This window comes from Mustela lutreola, chromosome 3 (assembly GCF_030435805.1).
Source record: "Mustela lutreola isolate mMusLut2 chromosome 3, mMusLut2.pri, whole genome shotgun sequence".
Taxonomy (NCBI): Eukaryota; Metazoa; Chordata; class Mammalia; order Carnivora; family Mustelidae; genus Mustela; species Mustela lutreola.
The window spans coordinates 35699785-35721776 of NC_081292.1; the positions used below are offsets into that span (position 1 = coordinate 35699785).

The 21992-nt window shown below is 46.1% G+C and overlaps 1 protein-coding gene across 4 annotated transcripts in view; it reads right to left on the bottom strand.

Annotated features, from left to right (window-relative positions):
• Nucleotides 1–21992, bottom strand: part of GRHL2 (grainyhead like transcription factor 2) — a 161966-nt gene that overhangs the window by 2945 nt on the left and 137029 nt on the right. For 3 of the 4 annotated variants that reach the window (XM_059165898.1, XM_059165895.1, XM_059165897.1), the window contains exons 13-15: nucleotides 15616–15710; nucleotides 11580–11665; nucleotides 1857–1921 (exon numbers count right to left, since the gene is read on the bottom strand). In XM_059165898.1, the coding sequence (XP_059021881.1) occupies nucleotides 1857–1921; nucleotides 11580–11665; nucleotides 15616–15710 (246 nt within the window). The remainder of the gene's footprint in view (nucleotides 1–1856; nucleotides 1922–11579; nucleotides 11666–15615; nucleotides 15711–21992) is intronic. The other variant, XM_059165896.1, reaches the window with a different exon arrangement.

Below are 21992 nucleotides of genomic sequence, written 5' to 3' on the forward strand. Positions count from 1 at the left end.
CAAAGACGCCATCAGCAGCGCAGCATGCAAGGGCACACGCCAAGCTCGGTGGGGGATCCCTGAGCCATTCTTTGGCAAGGTGCGGGGAGATACGGCAGGAAAAGAAGACACTTACATATTTTCTTTCCCCAGAAACCAGTTTGAGGAAAACAAAGCCTCGATTTGTCAGAACCAACCTCGCAACTCCTTATTAAATGGGTCTTCAGAGATCGTTCCCCCTTGCTTTATGGAACAGTAAACTGTGGCCCAGAGAGGTGAGCCTGAAATCTCAGGAAGCTCTTCACAGAGCCAGGTCCCACACAGATCCTAATTGTTTTCACTAAACCATACTGCCTCTTGAAAATGCACTTTAAAAAAGTTCTCCAAAAAATAATAATAATAAAATAAAATAAAAATAAATAAATAATTTAAAAGTACTCCATAGATGGAGGAAGAGGAAAATCAAGAAGCGTGGCTACCCTTTGCTGAGCACCTAATTTATTTTGGGGCTTCTGAGACCTTGTCGTTAATCTTCCAAGCAGCCCTGAAGGTGTGACCATGGCCGCTTGGCAAATGAGAAAACCGTGTGCAGGAAAGTGAAATCAGCTCCCCGGATTCCTCCCGCTGATTCGTGGCTGAGCTGGATTGGAAACTGCTCTGCCTCTCCCGGAAGCTCACGCTTCGCCAAGAGACCTACTCTTGGGTCAACTATCCCAATTGCGTTGGTTTTAAGAGAATCAACAACTTCCAGGGTCTGTCCCTGACTTGGAAATCAGATCTGTTTGTCTTTGTAGAACAGACTCATCTGACAGCTCTGTGTCATCTGGCAAGTTTTTTAGCCTTTGAGAGCCTCAGTTTATTTTTCTGCAAAAATTAGAAAAACAACCCCGCTCTGCAGAGTTGCTGTAAGGAGTCATGTATTTACTGCAGGGCCGACACGGTTCTCGATGGAAGTGAAACGTTATCCCCACGGGAAGGCACGTCTGCACTGAGGGAGCCAGACCTTGAGACGGCCCCAAAAACTCCCCATCAAAGGAACACCCTCAGACCATGGGGAAAACCGTCACACGCATTTAAGTGAGCTTGCCAACCAGGGCTCCAGCGGAAAAGGTTTCCAGTTCAACTCCCAGTCTACCAAGGGACCGTCACTCAGAAAGCCTGAGCATCTCAGATAATTCATTTCCTTTATGACAGAGGCTCCAAGAAGTGTTTAAAGACCACTTTCTGCATTTTGTAGGAAAGCAGCTCCAGAAGCTGACTCAGTGGAAATCGTCTCCTGGAACGAAATCCGGCTCCTACAGCCTTGACTCTTATAGAGCCCCCTGCACAGGAAGCCATGGGAGGCCAGAGGTGGCAGCGTGGGGAGGACTAACAGCGCCTGCAGGGGCCCAGCAACTACTGAACACCCAGTAAAGGAGGTGCTGTTCTTAACCCTGAGTGAGAACAAGCAGGTCCAATGATCATTTAGATCATTTTGCTAGTAATTACCTCAGAAGACTTCTCTGTACCCTGAATGCTTCCTGTTCTTACTGTGTCCTCCTGGAACCAATCTCAAGAACAGTGTGTGATTCTTTATAAACTCCGCTGCAGAGGGGCAACTTGGCCTTCTCCCCGGTGTCCTCACCACTCCGGACCCTTCTATGCCACTGGCTCACCCTGTCCTTGCAATGGCACGTCCCAGCTGGCATCAGGACAATTGCAGTCTCCTTCCCGCCCTCTCTTACTGAGATCTCCCAAATGCCTTCAGGGCACAAGCTGCTTAACCGTGGTCAGGAAGATAAGGTAGGCGCCATCTTTTTTTTTTCTTTCTTTCTTTTTTCAAGGCGCTATGTAGACCGATCTGATTTGAAAGTCAGTGTAAGTTGTTTCTTTCTTACCCTTTTTTGCTTTTCTTGTAAAGCTTTGTGATCTTCTCCACAGGCAGCCCGTACTTCTCAGATATCTGTAACACCAGTAACAGAAAGGCAAGTGAGCATGGAAGGGGAAGCCGAGAAGAGGCAGGAGGGAAAGGACAGTTTCGCTCTCTTGGAGATTCTCCGGGGTATCAGTGTCCTTCACTCGGGAGTCAGGCTCCCAGTATGCCCGGGGTGTGAGGCTCTCCCCTGGACAGACCTTAAATCATTCAACAAAAGATTCAGCCACGTGACAGTGTAATCTATGATGACGGTGTCATTTCAGATCAGCAGTAAAAGATGGACTCTGAGATGCCAGATTAATTATTGAAAAAAATTCCAGAAAAAAAATTTTTCTTTTTTAGTGAGTTCTATGCCCAGTGTGGGGCTCGAACTCATGACCCCAAGATCAAGAATCACCCACTCTACAGACTGAGCTAACCAGGTACCCCATCTACTTCTTACATCAAAATAATTTTCAGATCAAAGATTTACATGTGCCTGCGGAAACCATAAAAGTTCTTTGTATTGGTATCATCTTCAAGGAAGGAAGATCCTTCCCACAAAGATACGAAACCTGAAGAAAAAAAGGTCAAAAGGATGATAAAACAACACAAAATTACAAATACCAACAGAGCAAAAACCACCATAGAAAGCTGAAGATAAATAATACCCTATAAAACCTTTTTTGCCACACAAATGACAAGCATGGAAATAATTTCCTTGAGTTAGAAAGAATTCCTGCAAATCCAGTAAAAGAACAACAATTCAAAGGGAAAAGAGCACAGCATGAAGGAGTAATTCACACAGAAAAACACAATAGGACAATAAACACATGAAAAAAACATACTGCCTCACTCCTAATTCTAAAGTTTCAAATTAAGGGGCACCTGGGTGGCTCAGTGGGTTAAAGCCTCTGCCTTCAGCTCAGGTCATGATCTCAGGGTCCTGGGATCGAGGCCTGTGTCAGGCTCTCTGCTCAGCGGGGAGCCTGCTTCCCCCCCCCCCCCCCGCCGCCTGCCTCTCTGCCTACTTGTGATCTCTCTCTGCCAAATAAATAAAATCTTTTTTAAAAATTTCAAATTAGGGCACCTGGGTGGCTCAGTGGGTTGAGCCGCTGCCTTCAGCTCAGGTCATGATCTCGGGGTCCTGGGATCGAGCCCCGCATCGGGCTCTCTGCTCAGCAGGGAGCCTGCTTCCCTCTCTCTCTCTGCCTGCCTCTCTGTCTACTTGTGATTTCTCTCTGTCAAATATATAAATAAAATCTTTAAAAAATAAATAAATAAATAAATAAATAAAAATTTCTAATTAAAACAACAATAGGACCTTACTTTTGTGTTATCAGACTAACAAAAACTAAAAGAACGATAATATAGCCAGAGTACGAAAAACATCGGCTCCCATATTCCATAAATGGGAGAGTAAGAAGCTCCACTTCTTTGGAGGGAAATCTGGAAGAAGCTACTAAAATTCAAAAAGCATATATCCTTTGACCCACATATTCCATATCTAGTAATCTGGTCTACAGAAATATACTCCCTCAGATGTATGTAAAGCTTTTCAAAGCATCAATGCTCATAATAGAAAAAACCGTATATAACAACCATTCATTAGCACGTTTGTTATCTTCACCGTTGAAAGCCAACAGTCATTTAAAAAAGTGTGGCAAGACTATATGGGGAAAAAGTCCTGAACACACTGAGGGGGGGAAAAGCTAACAAACGGCCCAACAGTACATAGAGCGTGATTCCATTTGTGTTTTTTAAGAATGTAAGGAAACAGAGACTATGGGAAGGACCTGCTGAGCTGTTCACAGTAGCTCATGAAAAAAGGGACAGACACTCGGAGATCCTTTCACTTTCTTCTTTCTCTCATTCCGTGGTGTTTTTTTTTTTTTTTTTTTTCCCTCTTGCAATGATTGTGATTCACTTTTATAAATATAAAGTAATCCTAGTTTGGACATCTCAAAATGTCAATTACATGCCTCCATCATACTTTGGGAGTATGGTTATTCGTCCTGCCTATAGATCATGATAGCTAATGTACGAAAAAGGAGCACATCTATTCCTATCTCGCAAACATTTTTTATTATGACAGCAATGTTAGCAATATAATTGGTTTCCTTTGTAATCCTATGTTTTTTATGGTGTACCCTGAAAAACATTCAGAAAAGCATCCACAGACTTCATCACACAACCAAAGACACGGATGGCGCTAAAAAGGAAGATTCCCCAATGAACTTCCATACCTAAGAACTCGCTGTCTGCCTGGAGTCCTGGGGTCCATGTTATTTGCACCTAATTGTTCTGACTTGCTTGGGCTGTAAGAGTTGGGTTTGTTTGTTTGTTTTTTTTTTTAACTTTGGTTGGTGTCATTCAAAACTTCTTTTTAAATAGGGTGGGAGGTTGGGTGAGCCTGGTGGTGGTGATTAAGGAGGGCACGTATTGCATGGAGCACTGAGTGTGGTGCAGTGCATAAACAATGAATTCTGGAACACTGAAAAGAAATTTAAAAAATAAATAAAAATTTTTAAAAAATAAAATGGGAATATTTTCCTACCCCACATCGCTAGACTCCTATCCATAGGCTCCCCTCTTCTGAAAGAAAAGTGATTCTGATTCTTTGTCTTTTCAGAGGTTTGATTCCCAGTGTCCCAAACCATGACAACTACTTGGGCTCACACATCAATTGATAAGCGCCCACCCGGAAGTGGGCAACTGGTGTAAAACTCGCACATGTCCGGTCTGGACCAGGGTCTGCTGGGAGTGGTGGCGGCGGCAGCAGCAGCAGCTCGCATGTCCTGAGTGCTTACTTGCCTGATGGTTTCTTGTTGCGTCTCTTATCTCCTTCAGTTGTGGTGAGCTGTGACCTGGAAAGTTTATTCTTCTTGAAATAACTTTTCACATGTGGACATCGCTCTCATTGGACTGAACTGCTCGAGGGCTTAACTGGGCTCCACTGCTCTGTGCAGCTATCAGACCTTGGGAGACCCCACTCCTGGGCCTGTCTGCACCTCTGTAGGATGATGATACCTGCCTAACACTCTGCATCCATGAACTTGCCCCCTCCTCCCATCATTACAGGGGAATAAGTCCTTTTATGAGCCATCTCTCAGGTGAGGCAGCCGGAGCTTACAGTCACGAGGTACCGTCCCTGCTGTAATGGGTAGCAACAGATTGGAAAGGTAATGATCTGGCAGTCTGGTTTCAGACTCTGAACGCTTAGAGAAAATGGGCATGTGTGAGACTGAAGGGCAAAGTTGTGCCCTCCGTGCAACTGTTAGAGGCTGAGGCAGCTTGGGAACAGGCCACAGTGACATGGCGTCCTCTGCCTCCATGCCAGGCGAGGAAGTATGCTTTGCCAAATTCAGAACCCTGGAAAGAAGTGAGACCGTGCAGGATACCATGTGGAAGAAAGCGGCCATCTGTCGATGGCTTCCAGAAGGATTCCTTCGGGCTGGGACCTGGATGACAGCCCCCATTAACCCTCCCTTCTATGCACAGGAAATACATGCCGCATTATAGTTTTCTCAAATGGGGGGATTAGCAGGACTGCTTGCTTTTTAATTTCTGCTTTTCAATTTATCTGAAGCAATCCATTTTCATAATTTTTAAAACCCATTACTGATTTTTTTAAAGACCTGAAAGACTTCCTTTACATCCAAGAGGATCCTTGGTCTTGGGCGTATCTCATTAATGTGTTATTGGTTGTCTGATGATCTGTAACTTTTAGACTTTTATTTGGTGAAGCATTCTCTCTGCCCGGACACTTCAGGTAAGTAACAGGCAGAACTTAGAGACTCACTGGTTTTTACCAGCATAGGACTCAGCGTGCTTGTCTAGAGACATCCGTTGGGACAGCCTGCTCTCAAAGGCAATGACTTTTACTTGGAGTTATAAACAGTTCAGCGCAGCCTCTAAGACACACATTTAAGAAGGAGGGGACTGCTGCTCGCAAACACTTCTGCAGCAGCTGTATTTGACCCGTCAAAGAGAATCAGGGAGTAATGCCCTTTACTCCATGCACGATCAATTCAGGTGAACGGAAGCGGTGCTACCAGGTCCATGAGCAAAATTTTCCCTTGTGTGCGTCAACTAGCTGCATCAACAGAGAACTTCTCTACCCTTTTCTCTAGCCCCTTTGGCTTGGAGGAATCTGTCTGCCTCCCTACCCCGTAGTGCTTATAGTCATCTCCCTTGTATGTACGTACGTATCTGTGTACGTATGTACCTACCTACCTACCATCCATGTACAGAGGACTTCTATGTGCTACTTTTAAATGCCACATAGATGAACTCAGTTAATCTTCACAACATCCTTAGATGACATTTTATCATTCATTATCCTAATAATAATATCCCACGTTATTATTATCCTCATTTAAGAAATGCAACTGGGGTACAGAGAGGTTGAGTAACTGGACCAAAGTCACATCACGCCAAGTGTCAGAGCCAGGATTTGAACCTGTGTGCTACTTCTTGCCTGATGGTTTCTTGTTGCCTCTCTTCTCTCCTTCAGTTGTGGTGAGCTGTGACCTGGAAAGTTTATTCTTCTGGAAATAACTTTTCATATGTGGACATCGCTCTCATTGGACTGCTCAACTGCTCAAGGGCTTAAGTGGGTCCACTGCTCTGTGCAGCTATCAGACCTCGGGAGACCCTGCTCCTGGGCCTGTCTCCACCTGTGTAGGATGATGACGATGACACCTGCATTGCCAAGTTCACAGGGGTATTGTAAGGATCAAAGGAAGCAATGCACATGAAACTGTGCCATCCACAGAACTCAGCACGGTGGCCTGTATATAGTAGGTACTTGGCTCAGTCAAATATTTACACTCCAGGATCTGGGAATACATAGAAGACACAAAGTCCCTGTGCTCATGAGCTCTACACTCCACTGGGAAGGAGAAAAAAAAACCTAATGTCTAGCAAATGTTAACTATTTCAAGTGGTGATCACTGCTGTGAAATGAGGCAGAGCACGGGGGCGGGGAGGGGCGCAATGACAGAGAGTCCATTTCTGTAGGTGGTATGGCAAGGCGCATGGGAGCAGAGGCCTGAAGGACATGAGAGAGCCTTGTCCACATGGATGAAAAACACTCTTGCCAGAAGGAGCAACAGGTGCAAAGGCCCTGAGGTATGAGTAAACCTTGCGTGGGCTCAGGGACTAGAAGGAGGCTACAGCAGCTGAAGATTCACATGAAGGATTACTAGGTAAAATCACATAGAAAAGCCAAAAAAAAAAAAAAACCTCTGAAAACTCATGTCACCTCTACTACCACCAGCATCATCAGCAAATCCTTGTCTGTAATCAAGTTTAAAACCTATTTATAGGGGTGAGGCAGCTGGCTAAGTGTCCGACTCTTGGTTTCGGCTCCGGTTGTGATCTCAGGGTTATAAGATCGAGCCCTGCCTGGGACTCCATGCTCAGCCCTGTCTCCTTAACATTCTCTTTCCTCGCTCTGCCCCTCTCGCTTGTGCGCGCTCACCCTCCCTCTAAATAATAAATACAAATAATAATAATAAAACCCAATTTTAAGAATAAAGAAGCCAAAGTGAATTATCAAAGTTACGTAAGTGGCCTGGATGACATGACACCAAACATGCAGACGAAAAGAGAAAACAGTCTATTTTATCCAAATGATTCCAAGTATAGGAACATGCATTAACATCTGCTGACAGAGAACTATTTTTCTTTTTCTATCCAGTGTGTACCTCTGTATGGATAAAGATTTTGTGGCATGTGAAATGAAGGTACGGGAGGTTCAGGACAGTAGAAGAATGTTCCGTAGCAAAATGACCCAATACGGCAGAGATTAAACAATAACCCCGTTCCTCTTTTTTGTGGTCGAGAGCTCTTTCTAAGACAGTGAGAGGGCCAGCGGAGTACAAATGAACCAGTTCTCCAAAGCAGTCATGGTCCACATTCTGCGAGGGAGGAAGCCATCGATTCTCAGAGTGCTGAGTGCAAGACACCAGAGTTGTGACCGGAGCTCAATGACGTTTGCCAGCATCTTCTTTCCTGTGCATGTCACTGTGTTAGAGCTCCTGGGGGGAGGGGGGGATGTGTGACCCTTTAATTAAGGCAAACACAGTCACATCATCTCAAGGGAGACGGCAGCGTCTGCTGAGCATGAAATCCGCCCACTTTCTAGATAACAGAACCACTCCATCCTCTTGAGTGACCTGACGTACGGACGCTAGGAAATCTGGAGGCGCACCATCGCCATCTCCAAAGTGCTCAGGCAGCCGGCCGGACTTACAGCTCCGCACCCATCTGGAGGAAGGGGGCCAGAGCGTTCTAGTCTGTTTCTGTGATCCATCAACACTGCACCAAAGGTTGCCGATAATTTTTTTTTTTTTAAAGAAAAAAATGCTAAGCTTTCTGGTGGGGGTAGGGGGGAGTCATCCCCCAGAACAGGTTTCTTCTACATCTAAATAACGCTTGGCTGAGGATGGGGGATTTGAGTTTAACAGCGGAAATACAAGAAGGTTCTCCGACAGAAAGCAACCCAAGTCCCCCTGCTGTAGGGGCAGTGGCACCACCGTCCCTGCCGATGCCGTCACCTGCTCAGAGAAAGCTCCCCAGTGCTTGTGCTAACGCATTCGCGTTCTTGACGTCTCCATATCACAGATGAGGAAGGTGAGGCAGAGCCAACCCTTCAAAACTAGTTCCCGAGGGGAATAAGACAATGTGAGTATGGATATGAAGCAGGTGTTCCTATTTCAAAAACTGCAAGACACACACCTACGTCACACAAGACACACTTGGACATTTGGAGTCACGAGGTCTGCTTTCCCTGGAAGACTGCGAGCGCCTTCCTCAACAGAGAAGGGATGTGGGCCTCCCAGACCCAGGCCAATTCCCCAAATCCACAGATGTGGGTCTTGCGGCTGGAGGAGCCTGCAGGGCCACTCGCCTGCTCAAAACCACTTTTGCAAGACTCCTGGCCCCAAACGAGGATAATGGAAGAGATTATTCCCATTTGGAGGGAATATGCACATAGAACCTTAAAGCAGAATCTGACCCTAATATCAGTTCCTAGCCAACATACACACCAGGCAGTGGCTCCCGAACTTCAGTGTGATTTCAGGTCGACCAGGGAGTTTGCTACCAAAGCTAATTCCTGCGCCCACCACAGACAGCCTGATTCTGAAGGTCAGGTGTAGGGTTCTAGGACAGCATCACGGAAAAGTACCCTAGGAGAAGCCAATAGACCCCCCCACTTAGAGAAGCAACATCCTAAGCCCATAGTACCTGCTGGGTCCACAATGAGTGGGGGACCGTGCTTTTACAGAAAGCCACTTTCAACCGCGGACAGGGTTCAAAGTGATGGCTTGACGTCTAGTACAATGTCTCTTGATTAAACAGATTTTCTTAAAAGTTAGGATTTTTTTTTGTATGCAGTTTTAAGTTGTTAAAAAAATATACCCCCCCACACACGTAGAATAATGTTATTTTAAAATTAAGAGCTGCTTTAAAATTAAAAGCATAGAGAACAGAGTCACATTGCTTTCTCGTCTGGAAGTTTTGCTTAATGCGGGGTTTTGGACAGTGGGGCATACAGGTCATTCCATGGGAGCCCGCTTGTCTCTAGGCTTGAGAAGGGGAGGTCCCTGCACAACCTCCAGAGTTTCGGACGCAGTCCCCTGCGCCATTTCCATAGCCCCACGCCGCGAGTAAAACACCAGGTTAGTGGAAAGTGACAGAACAGAATGATGAGCCGAAAGAAGTTTCCTTCTCTTAGACCGTACCTATAGAGCAGCTGATTATTTGCGAAATCCAAAATCTGAGGAGAAGGAGGGACTGTTCACGCAATCTTTGCTAGCTCTGATTCCTACTCAGAACAATGGTTTGGTAACAAAAGCTAACCTTCACCGGGTTCTTAGGAACCACACAGAGTTTTCTACGTGTGGTGTCTCATTTCATCCTCCCCAGCAGTCGTGTGAGGTGGGTGCGATGATGATTTCCATTTGAGGGATGAAGAAGAAGTTAAGAAACTCACCAGGGCTAGTAAGAGCCCGTCGGGATCTACACGAGGGTCTCTGAGCCCGAAGCCTGTGTGCCAGCCCACGAGGCTATGCTGTCTCTCCACGTGCGTGTTGCTAAGTATCAGGACGGTAAAATGCCACCCACTCGTGAGGTGCTGGTCCTCAGAGACTGCATGCCTTGGGGACAGTCGCTTCTCAGCCCAACCGGGCCCCAGTGAACCCTGGCATACAATGATAGGGTCCTGCCTTCTTCCTTCACGGTGCGCTCAAGGCTTCACTTAAATGGAACCCGCGGTCCTTGGCGGCCACCCCAAACTGCAGGGGCTGCTGTGTCCTTCCTTTGAAGCTCGTGAGCAGACCAAGTCACCTGAGAATCGGGAAGGAGCGTCTCGGGCCCTGCTTGCCCAGATGACCCGCTCAAGAAGCAAGGAGACAGCTTGTGTTGGTCCATCAAGTAAAACCTTTTCTTTCCGGGTTTAATAAAGGGGAGATGAAGTCCGAATTGCCCCAAGGCATCTGAGCTCTCCCGGGCCTACAAGCTCAAAGGATACCATGTGCACTGGTCTCCCCCACACTCACAGGCAAGCAAAGCAAGGAAGGTCTCACTAGTTCCCCGAAGAGAGATCAAAAGCTCGACTCTGCTGTGGTTGGGGGGGGGGGGGGGGGGAGGGGGCGGGTGCAGGCAGTGGTTACTCAGAGGCTAAAAACAAGGGTTCAAAGAAAAAGTTGTACATGTTCAGAACAGCATTATTCACAACACCCAGCGGGTGGAAAAACCCCAAATGTCTATCACCCAACAAATTTGTAAAAACAATACGTGGTATATCCATGCAATGGAATATTATTCAGCGATAAAACGGAATGAAGTACTGATTGTACTAGACCATGCTTGAAACGTTATACTCAGTGAGAGGTGCCAACCCCAAAAGACCCCATATTGTATGATTCCACTTCTAGGTCCCACTCTATGCATTTCAACATTTTACCCCACAACCCAAGACGCTGTTCCATTGTGGCACTCTTGCAGATCCACAAGTGTCCTGGACTGTCCCTTGGCAGTCCTGTTGTCTCCATCACCATAGAATACCCAGATCTACAACACTGTTGTAGAGGGGGGGATAAAGTGGGAGGAGAAATAGTCGAAGCAGAGTCAAATTTGGATGGATAACATGTGGATAAAATAGAAAATAACTTTCCCTGAGCCCAGGTTCCCCGACGCAAGACTAAACTGGGGGCTCTAGAGCCCTAGAGGGTAGAACTTGAGAATCTTACTTAAATCACCATATCCCAGCAACAGCTGTATGGATGTGTGTGTTTCTTAACCAAAAGAGGTCACATTTTTATTCTGGATTACACCATCACAGCTAGCAAGCTACTTCCTAATTGTTTTTGTTCTGCGCATATTTGGAAGCTAAACGTATCTAATTTGGTTTCACGCAAAGAGACAAATGGAAACTCACAGATGAACCTCCCTCTACAGCATCTAACTCTGATCAGCCTTAAGCTGACAGGGAATTGGCAGTTTTTCCAAGTTTCCTTCTCTTTAATTGCGAATAAGCCAGGATGGTGTGGAGATCAGTGTTTCCATAAGCCTGTTTTTCTTTTCCTTTTGTAAAGCTCATTCCAGAGCCCTCTCGAAGGTTGCATGTTAACGAACGGACTCCAGCTCAGGAGAACACAGGCAGGTTTCCAGGAGCCTGAAAGGCTCAGCAGCTTACCGCTTCCATTAGGCCCTTCACCGTAGGCGATTTCAACATCAAAGCGTCGAACACATCGTCCGTCTCCTTCCGCACGTACAACAGCACTGGAAGAGAAGCAGAGGGGAGGCGTGACCGAGGAGCCCACATGGCCGACCTGCTGCCAGGCCACTTCCTGTCACACACGTCAGAGGTGGACAGTATCTGCGAGGTCATGGAGCCCAGATGACCCAGACGACCCCTCCAAGGGTGGCTACTGCCCCTCCACAGCTGACCCACAGCCGAGAGCTTAAGGGTCCTTCGAGGGAGTGAACGGATAAGTGGGTCACACTGAGCAGACTGTGATGCTTTCCCACACTGTTCACAGTGGAATTGCTCAAGGCAGGCCCACTATCTCCTTAGGACATCTCTTTCTGCAACCTCTGTCTTCTACCTATTCATTTGATTGTTCAACAAATATTGCCAAACACCCATCAGGCTGCGTGCCGGTAGCTGAGGTTGCAGCAGTAAATTAAGACATGGTCTAACCTTAAGGAATTCGTTGTTCCTTAGAGAGGCAGGCATTCCTCGAATAGACAGACAGCCGGAAGGGGCTGGACGAGTTCAGAAGGAAAAAGACGTGAGAGAGTGGCTACAGGGGCCTGAGCTTTTCACGGACGTGGGGAGAGAAGACAGGGAAGCCAACTCCAGGCAGACAGAGCAACCGTGCACAGGCCCGGGAGGGAGCCTATCGGGGAGGGAGGGAGAAGCCCAGCATCGGGAGTACAACTGGCCTGACCTTGACTCCCGTTCAGCCGGTTATGGGGCCCTGCTTCCTTAAACCTCTCTAAGCGCTGGTCTTCCCCAGACCACAGGGGAATGTCATCATCTACCTCACAGGCTTGTGCAGCGGTTAAAAGAACAGCATCCACGCGGGGCACTCAGCACCGTGCCCAGCACACAGCAAGCCCGCTCCTCCATCGAGGACGCCATTATGAGGCACCTGGCGTGGCTCTCGTGCCCTCTGCGAAGGGGAATGTGGCTCTGTGCTCATTTCTCTGTAACACAACCGTCTCTAACGTTAACAATCTCAAGTTGATGATGCATAGACTAGGAGAGATGGTAGCGGCCCCAGATACCACGAGAGAGGAGAAGACACTCTCAGTGGACACCCTTCCTTACAGCAACTGCACGAGCCTTAGCTCCCAGAAAGAAACTGCCATTCACATGAGACCCTCCAGCCCCCTGAGCGGACTGCACTTTCTCCCTCCTCCAATGATGTAGCTTCTGGTTCTAACTGCAGAGGGAAAGAAAAGCACCAAGGCTGCAGCCCCCTTTACAGGAAGAGTGTGCAGCCAAGGAACCCTGCTGAGCCTCTGACCACAGTCAGGCACCCATGGAGCCATGGTTACCACCAAGCCAAAAGAATGAAGTCAGAGATAGAAACCGAAACCAGCTCTACCCCAAACTCCTGCCCCTTCGCGCACTCTTCCCCAGGCCCCTGGGACCTCAGTAGTGCTGCCTGCTTCATGAAGGCCAAGTCTACATGGGTGCACGGGGGCTCTGCCTACATTTTCTCTCTGCAGGCAACAGATGTTCAATTTGTGTATGACACAAAAGAGGAAAAAAAAAAAACCCTGAAGTATTGCAAAGTTTCTTCTCTTTACCAAGTATAAAAATAAACTAATAAACAGGTTGAACGTGTCTCCAAAGATTTCAAAATTTAGAGGAATATTTCTAGTCTCCATTTCAGCTCAAACGATCCAGTGGCCTACTCGCATTGTAAGAGGTCTCAAGGTCAGTGGCAAAACGAGGAACAATTAGACCAGAGGATCTCAGGTACAACTAGATGAGGACAGTTAGATTGAGAAGAGGCGTGGCTGTCACAGTGAACATTCTATAGGTTTTCCCCACAAGCCCCAATGGAAAAATGTCACTTCCAGCAGGCTGACCCTAAGGGAACCCCAAACATGTTCTATTAAAATGAGTACTGCTTCCATTGGATTTCCAGATTTTTTTTTTTAAACTCTTTGTCTTTGAAATGGTATGGCTGACACCCTTGCTACAGGTGTCGGGGAAGGGGCTGGAGGCCCTCTCACAGCCTGTGGCAGAGAGGCCTGGCAGGGTGGTATTCCCTCGCCCCCGCTGGGCTCACAGAGCACCTCCCCAGCTTGCCCTGGGCAGCAGGTGTGGTAACCATGGGGCTGTGGCGGGGTGCGCACAAGCATCCATCTGCTCACAGTGGCCACGGCAGCGATGGCGGCCAGCATGTATCCCATCCGTCTGCTCACAGTGGCCACGGCAGCGATGGCGGCCAGCATGTATCCCATCCGTCCGCTCACAGTGGCCACGGCAGCGACGGCGGCCAGCATGTACCCCAGACATTAGGGCAAAGGCAGACAGCCGCAGGGGCAGGCTCCCAGGAACTCCCAGGGAGCCACCCAGGGAAGGGGCTACAAAGGCAGAACAACAAAGGGCGGCTTTGGTGATAATTTTGGTCATTTTCTCTCCTGGAGAACTTCTAAGAAATAAACAATGGGAACCATCAGTGACCCTGATTGCTCTTGTTCTGTCAAAGACCAGCTCTGACTGGGAGCTCCAGGCAAGGGGCTCAGTAACTGTCCTTTTCCAAAGGAAAGCCACACCCAGGAGACCGCGTGCTCAGCCCCTGGTAGTTTGCAGCGCCCTCGTGTGTCTCTGTGATTTAGATGTTTCAAAGGCAGTAGACTTGTTTTTTGTCACAGCCCAATAGAATTCCCAGTGGCAATTTTTATACTGACTTCACAATCTCAAAATAACCTGAAAAACACAACCTTTGGGCTAGCCAGCACGCACTAAATATGGATGCAAGCTACAATTACTTTTGCTTGTGTGATTCCTGATTTCCATATAATTCTTCCTTCGTTCTAAAGTATGTGATAGAAAAAGCATGCGAGAACGAAGCCCGAAATGCACCTGAATATTTGATGGGAAGCCTGTGAAGTCAATTTTCAAAAGGTTTAAATGTTGCTAATGTAATTAACACCACTCAGGTATTTATGCTCTTTCCATTTTGAAACACTAATTGCTTATTCACAATGAACGGACGTAACGAGATCCAGATCTAATAATAAAAGTCACAGCTGTAATAGTGAACAGAGTGCTTTTTGTGTGGAAGGCACTCGGGGGATGTGTTCAACATACACTGAACTCCATCAGTCCTCACAGCAACTCCAAAGGTACATACTCTCGTCATCCTGGTTTTTACAACAAGGACTCGAAGGAGCGGAGGGCCTCCCCAAGGTCGTACCACTCTGGAGAGCTGAGGAAGGCGACAGAGGGGATCCTCTTGACCATTATACAAATCCCGTTACAACAAGCAGAAAAGAAATATAATTTCTCAGTTAAAAAAACAAAAAACAAAAAACCAAGTCTGTGTGGATGGAGACCATATTTAACAGGATAGCCTGACTCACTGGGAAGTCCAGCATGGGACGTCTAAGATCTCTGGAAGTTCTTGGCGTTGGCCACAGCAGGCCAGGACAGGAGGGGAAATGGCCATTCCCCACATGCTCTCCGTCCTCCAAGGAAGGACAGTGAGTCACGTACAGTATCAAAAGGCAGAGCAAAACACTGAGCCACTCTGACTTCCTCTCTTACTCTCTTGATGAAGTGGAGTAAGACCCTTGCCTGAGAGAAAGTGAAGAAGTTGCGATGTCAGGAAACAGGCTCCTTTATCTGTTTGCATCTCTGGAACGATTCTCAGCTGCTACTGCCTCAGAGACAGTACTGTCTCATGTGCAGCGAAAGCTTCTTCCTAACCTTGGACCTCACTGCTGGCTCATCAGTACCTTCGGCAGCTTTCTCCCAAGGCAAAGGAAAGAACCAGTGCCCAGAAAGAATAAATGTTTGCTTAAGGTGCTTCAAAGGACAGGGCCAGAAGTGCAAGAGCCGACTGTGGCGTTCCTGCGTCAGTAACCATTCCCAGGCCAGCCGTGAACCACGGAGTCTGGGCTGGGCTGCACGGGCTTCTGTGTGAAGCGCCCCCACGGGTTGTGATGGGAGGCTCGGCAACCCTGTAGAGCCAGAGGGGAGATACCTCGCTTAATCCCTTCTTCTTTCAGCTGCTTAGAAGGTGCGGGTCCAAATTCCTCTTCCATGGGCCTGAACATCCGTTTAACAAGGACACTGCTGCTAGAAAAGATGAGCAGAAATTGGTTAGTAAGGCATGCAGGGAGTCACAAGAAAGGTTCATGTACATGTCTGGCTCTTTTTCCTTTGTTTGTAGCATCCCTAGTTCTCTACAGCTGGGTCCACTCAGCAACCTCCTTCCTCTCCCCTGCAGGCCCCAAGCCATCCCTGTCAGGGGCAGAACACACGGGCCAGTATCTTTACGGCATGGACCAAGGACATACTGCCCATTACTGCATATGGATCCACAAAGATGAGACCCCTGGGTTTTACATGTCCTGTCCTGCACCTAACCCCCTTCCTACTCCAAAGATCAGGGCCAGGATGGGGATAGCAGGGGTGAACGTGGTCTGTGTGATCTCCAAATTATGAACTCCTCCCACTGAGCGAGAGCCTGAGTGTCCCACACTCTCTTGCCAGCCCATGAAGAGCACAGTGGGGGTGGCTGGCAATGAGATGAGCTTCCCAGGCTGGTTCTCAGTTCTGAGGCTGCCCTGACTTCCTGCTGTCCTATGGCTCCCTCTGGTTGGAGCAAACGAGACTGCAGTGGTGGGCGTTCCCACAGACACTCAGACCTCGGCCACCCAGCCCCTCCCTCCTCCTTGGGAGGGGGGGGGGTGTCTCAGTATCCCCCGGACCCCCATATGGTGCTGAGTCACCACATGTCTCCGCAGGAGCCAGTGCTGGTGGCTTTGCATTTCCTCCGGAAGTTCCTGTCCATTCTGAGTACTCTAGGGAAGTACCCTCCTCCAAGGAAGGGGAGGAGTCCTGGGGAGGAACGGAAATCGGAAGCACAGACTATCACTGAAGAGAAGTCACTGTTGCTAGGTGTTGTGGCCTGCCCTGTATGTATCTCCCCAAATTCGTATGTTGAAACGCACTCTCCAGTAAGATGTCATTCAAGGGTGAGGCCTTTGAAAGGTAATTAGGACAGGAAGGTGCAGCCGCCATGATGGGATTAACAGCCCAAGAAGAAAGGACTGCCTTGTGAGGCAGAGTGAGAAGACAGCCATCTGCAAGCCAGAAGAGGGTTCTCATGAGACACCGACCATAAGGGCACCTGATCTCACACTTCCAGCCTCCAGAACTCTGAGAAATACATTTCTGTTACATAAGCACCCCCGTCTGTGGTGTTTTACTAGAGCAGCCAAAAACTGGCTTAGATACGGAGAAAATGCTAACGGAGTCTTGCCATTCTTCAAGCCCTCAAGGGAGTTGCCAGGTTTTGGAAATTTTTTTCTCTCTTTGGAGCTTCTTGGAACTAGGCACAGGAAGCAGTGCCAGACAGGCAGTTCAACAGAATTATTAAGACATGAACTCTGGGTCCAGACGACTTTGGTTTAAACCCCTGCTTTACAGTTTACCAGCTATGGGAACACGGACAAGTTCTTCAACTACCATGAGCCTCGTATCCCTTGTCTTTTAAAGGAGACTGTTAAAAGAATTAAATAAATTTGACACCATTGCTGGATATATGGTAAGTGCTACCGAAGTGTTAGAGAGGACGATGACAGTGTCAATAAAGGTGGAGAGATCAGAGAAAGCAAGATATGGAGAAGAAGAAGTATGGCAGAGAGCTTGAAAGATGCCAAAGTTTCCCTGGACCCTCAGAGAGCAAAGAATGCACTTTGGTGCAACTAAAGGACCCATGTTGGAAAAGCTTCCTGCATGGGAAGCTGAGACACTTCCAAGAGAGTACAAAACCCCGCTACAAAGACAATTCCCCACTGGCATCATTGTCATTAAGAAGCTATTTGTCAATTCTCAAGTCAAGCTAGTGGTGGGGTCCAGTGGTACAAAGAGCACAAGGTGCAAAACTATGGATGGTCCAGAAGTATTTCTATTAAATCTATTAAATTATTAAATATTAAATATATCATAATAAACATAATATAAATATAAATATATAGTATATATTTTTTTATTTTATTATTTTATAAATTATAAATTTTATTATTCCAAATACATAATATATAAATTTATATAATATATAAATATAAATTTATATAAATATAACATATATTTTATATAATATAAATATAACAATAAATATTAAATATTATTAAATTATTAAACCAACAATGCTTTAATTTATCATCTCATATGCCTAGTGCTCTGAAGAGGTCTCTCAGGTTTTTAAAAAGACTTCACATTTTATAAAGTCCTTGAAATCTTCTTGGTCACTGAGGTCTCAGGAACACCATGTGAGCCAGCCAGGGCAACGGTTAATCTTATCCCTATTTTAGTGAAAACCAACGTCAGGCTCAGTGTGTGCAAGGGTAGGGTGATGTGGCTGACAAGTAAGATAGGCTATTTAGAGAATGCAGCTTTGAGGGACAACCTCATAATAAAGGTGCTCAGGAAAATTGAGATGATGATGTGAGGGTATGAGAAATGCTATTAAGAATCAGCATTCTCAGAGTGCCTGGGTGGCTCAGTGGGTTAAAGCCTCTGCCCTCGGCTCAGGTCATGGTCCCAGGGTCCTGGGATCGAGCCCTGTATCGGGCTCTCTGCTCAGCAGGGAGCCTGCTTCCTCCTCTCTCTGTGCCTGCCTCTCTGCCTACTTGTGATCTCTCTCTGTCAAATAAATAAATAAGATCTTAAAAAAAAAAAAAAAAAAGAATCAGCATTCTCTTTTATTCCCAACTAAGTCAAACTGTGAAAACAACTAGAGAAAAAACTCAAACTCAAGTCCCCGTTCACAGTGGCAATAGGTTGTTAGGGCACTGTTCCCCTGTGTTTTCACCTCACTACCTTATCATAAAAGCAGGTCATGTTATTCCATTGTGTCTTGGAAATGGGATGACCATGACCTTGGGAGCAGAAGATTAAAAATCAATTCACACAACTGTCAGCAACCAGTAGGTTAATAGCAGGTAAATAGCCTGAAATATCACCAGACATGCTCTCATGCTGTGTGAGGGTTCCTAAACTGGTGATTTTTCTTTTCTCACCAAGCAACATTTATTTATATTCTTCCAGTCCTGCTGGCTTTTGATAGCACCCCATTCTGAGTCATTACAAACTCTGCCATTAAAATAACATCTTGGATAAACCACACTTCTCTTGGGATTTCAAAAATGCTTTTTCACAATTTCCGATCTATAAAACTAGCAGGAGTCAATAAGTTTGTGTGGTCTGGATTCAAATGTTTCATTTATTTTCAAAGCAAAGCAAGAAAAGAGAAGCAGGTATGACAGACCCATTTGATAGATGAAAAGAACACAAATTTTTCAGGTCTCCCCCTGTCCTGTCCCATTACACTGCCCTGTACCACTGATGGACTGGAGAACCAGGAGAAGGCACTTTCTCTGACGTCAATCTCTATCTCACTGGCACATGTGTGGCTAATATTGGGGTGACTCCGGGTTTAGCAGCCTATGAAGCCATTGCCTTGTGGGGTCAGTCTCAGGGAAAGAGAGTCCCTGAGATAGAAACAAAGAACTGCTAAGGTGTTTGGATCTGAAGCCTGGGTCTCTGGCCATACCCACCAGGCTGAGCTGCTCTAGCCATTCGTGCCAAGTGCGGAGGCACCGAAGTAAGGTGCAAAAATAAGTTGCAGGCACCATGGAGACACAGTTTGTCTATTTCACATCTACATGTGCCAATTACCATGTATGCCCCCAAATAAAGCGAGCTTCCTCCCCTGTTAGCCTCAGAAAAGAGGAGACTTTCTCGTGTTCAGGTCCTTACAAGGTCCCTCACAGTATGGAGTAGGATCTCAATTAATTTCAGTAACAAATTACTCTTTGGGTAATCATCCCAAAATGACTTTAATCAACACTAATCTGGGGTACTGATAGAGCTCATCTAGCAGAATGAGCAAAACAAACAAAAGCCACACCTAGATTTAGTAACGATTACTACAGTTAAGAGCTCAAAAATGCCAAGTAATAAATGACGAGGTTAGTAGGCCCCAGAAGGGTCATCTGAAGAGGAAATACAGGTATTTCTGGTCCTGATGACATGCAGCTGATGGCAAGCCAATGTTCTAGCCAAGAACAATGTGAAAACTGTTAAAATTAAACAGCCAACAGAAGATCTCTTGAAAGTAGTGGAGACTGCTGATGGGGCAGTCAGGGCTGGAGAAGCTGAGGTCTCAGGGAAGGGAATGCAGAGCGGTGAGCTGGTCATCAGTGAGCCACTGTCCCCTCAAGAGCATCTGCCAGTTCTTGACGGGGAACAGAAGGTGAGAACCCCAGCTGAAGCACATATGCAGGGATTAAAATGTGTGCACAGCTTCTGGTAATCTTACAGCGTTAGAGAAATAGAAATTGGTGTTTGGGGCTGCAAAGGCATCTAGGACTAATGGAAAAACCTCCAGAGAGTAAGCAAGCACAAAGAAGCAAACCAGACAATGCAGTTTTCCTTTTGAGATATCTGCCAAGCCCCTAAACTGCAGAGGACAAGAACCTATGAAATTAAACAGAAAGTCCTTGAAAATCATAGAGGAGGTTTTAGTAGTCTCCCTGTGCGAAAGAGACAAAAATCAGATTTCAGATCCCACCAAGGAAGAGGGCCCAGAGAAAGTCCATCAAAGCCACTCTAGGGGTTAGGATAAAGTAGTTTGAGGCTAATACAAATTGCAACCTAGCTTAGGGTCAGTTCTGTCCCAAATGGAGTAGTGATCTGCATTCATTCAGACTGCACACCAGAGGACAGGGAAAACCTTCATAAGAGAAAAACATGGTCACCTAGATCTTCCATAATTTTTATATACATCGTTCACCATTCAACTAATGCTTAGTAAATATACTAATAACGAGGACCAAGAGAAAACCAGGCGATAGAAACAGGCCCACAGAAAACACACTTAGTGAGTTACCAGATGTGAACTTAAAAATAATTGTCACTGTGTTCATGAATACAAGTGTCAAGACATATAGAACTGGAATCTATTAAAATAAATAAACCAATTAAGTGTAAACCCTAGAACTAAAAAGTATGATAACTAAAATTAAGAACTCATTAGGTCAATAGAAAATATCCAGGCTAGGGCGCCTGGGTGGCTCAGTGGGTTAGGCCTCTGTCTTCGGCTCAGGTCATGATCTCAGGGTCCTGGGATCGAGCCCTGCATCGGGCTCTCTGCTCAGCAGGGAACCTGCTTGCTCCTCTCTCTCTGCCTGCCTCTCTGCCTACATGTAATGTCTGTCTGTCAAATAAATAAACAAAATCTTTAAAAAAAAAAAAAAAGAAAGAAAATATCCAGGCTGACAAAAAGTGAGCAAAGAAGATGTACGTTTCAGAAAAGCACATAAAAAACACAGGGCACAATACAACATTCTAATATACATTTCAAATCTCAAAGGAGTACAGAGAGAGAACACTTAAGAAGCACTGTTTGAAGAGATAATAGCTGCTAGTGTTCCCAAACTGATGAAAGACATCAACCCAGAGATTCAGTAAGTGCTGTAAGATACCAAGCAGGAAAAAAATAAAGGAAACCTACAGGTAGGAACATCTTTTTTTTTTAATCAGAGAGAGAGAGAGAGAGAGAGCGAGCACAGGCAGACAGAATGGCAGGCAGAGGCAGAGGGAGAAGCAGGCTCCCTGCTGAGCAAGGAGCCCGATGTGGGACTCGATCCCAGCACGCTGGGATCATGACCTGAGCCGAAGGCAGCTGCTTAACCCACGGAGCCGAGCCACCCAGGCGTCCCCAGGTAGGAACATCTTAATAAAAATTCTGAAAAACTAAAAGAAAGAAAAACATTTTAAAGCAGTCTTCTCAAATGGTAAGAAAGGGAAGGAGAGAGGGAAGGAAGGAAAAAAGGAGGAAGGAGGAAGGACGGGCAGCCACATTCGAAGCAGTGACAAGAAGACAGATACACGATTTCTCAACAGTAACGATGGAAACAAAAACTGAAAGAAAGTAATGGACAACCTGGAATTTGGTATCTAGCAAGAATATCCTACAAAACTGACCATTAAATAAAAGCATTTATAATAGACAAACACGATGAGAGATTTCTTTGCCAAAAGTTCCACAACAACAATAGCAACAAAAATGTCAAACGGAGTTCTTCAGGCAGCAGGAAAAAAAATCCCAAGGAAAAACAGAGAAGTTGAGAAAGAAATTAAGAGAGTGGAAAGAGTTAATATGGGTTAAATTTATAAAAGGAGTCTTTAGTTCAAATCTTCCAGTTTGCAAAAGAGTAAACTAGTATACAAGCAAGGACAACTGGTATGAATGTAAGAAACTGATGAAAATAATTTACATATTTTTTAAAACCTCCTTTGCTTATCTGATGCAGATTTGAGAATTACTGGGTGGATTTTTAAATGCAA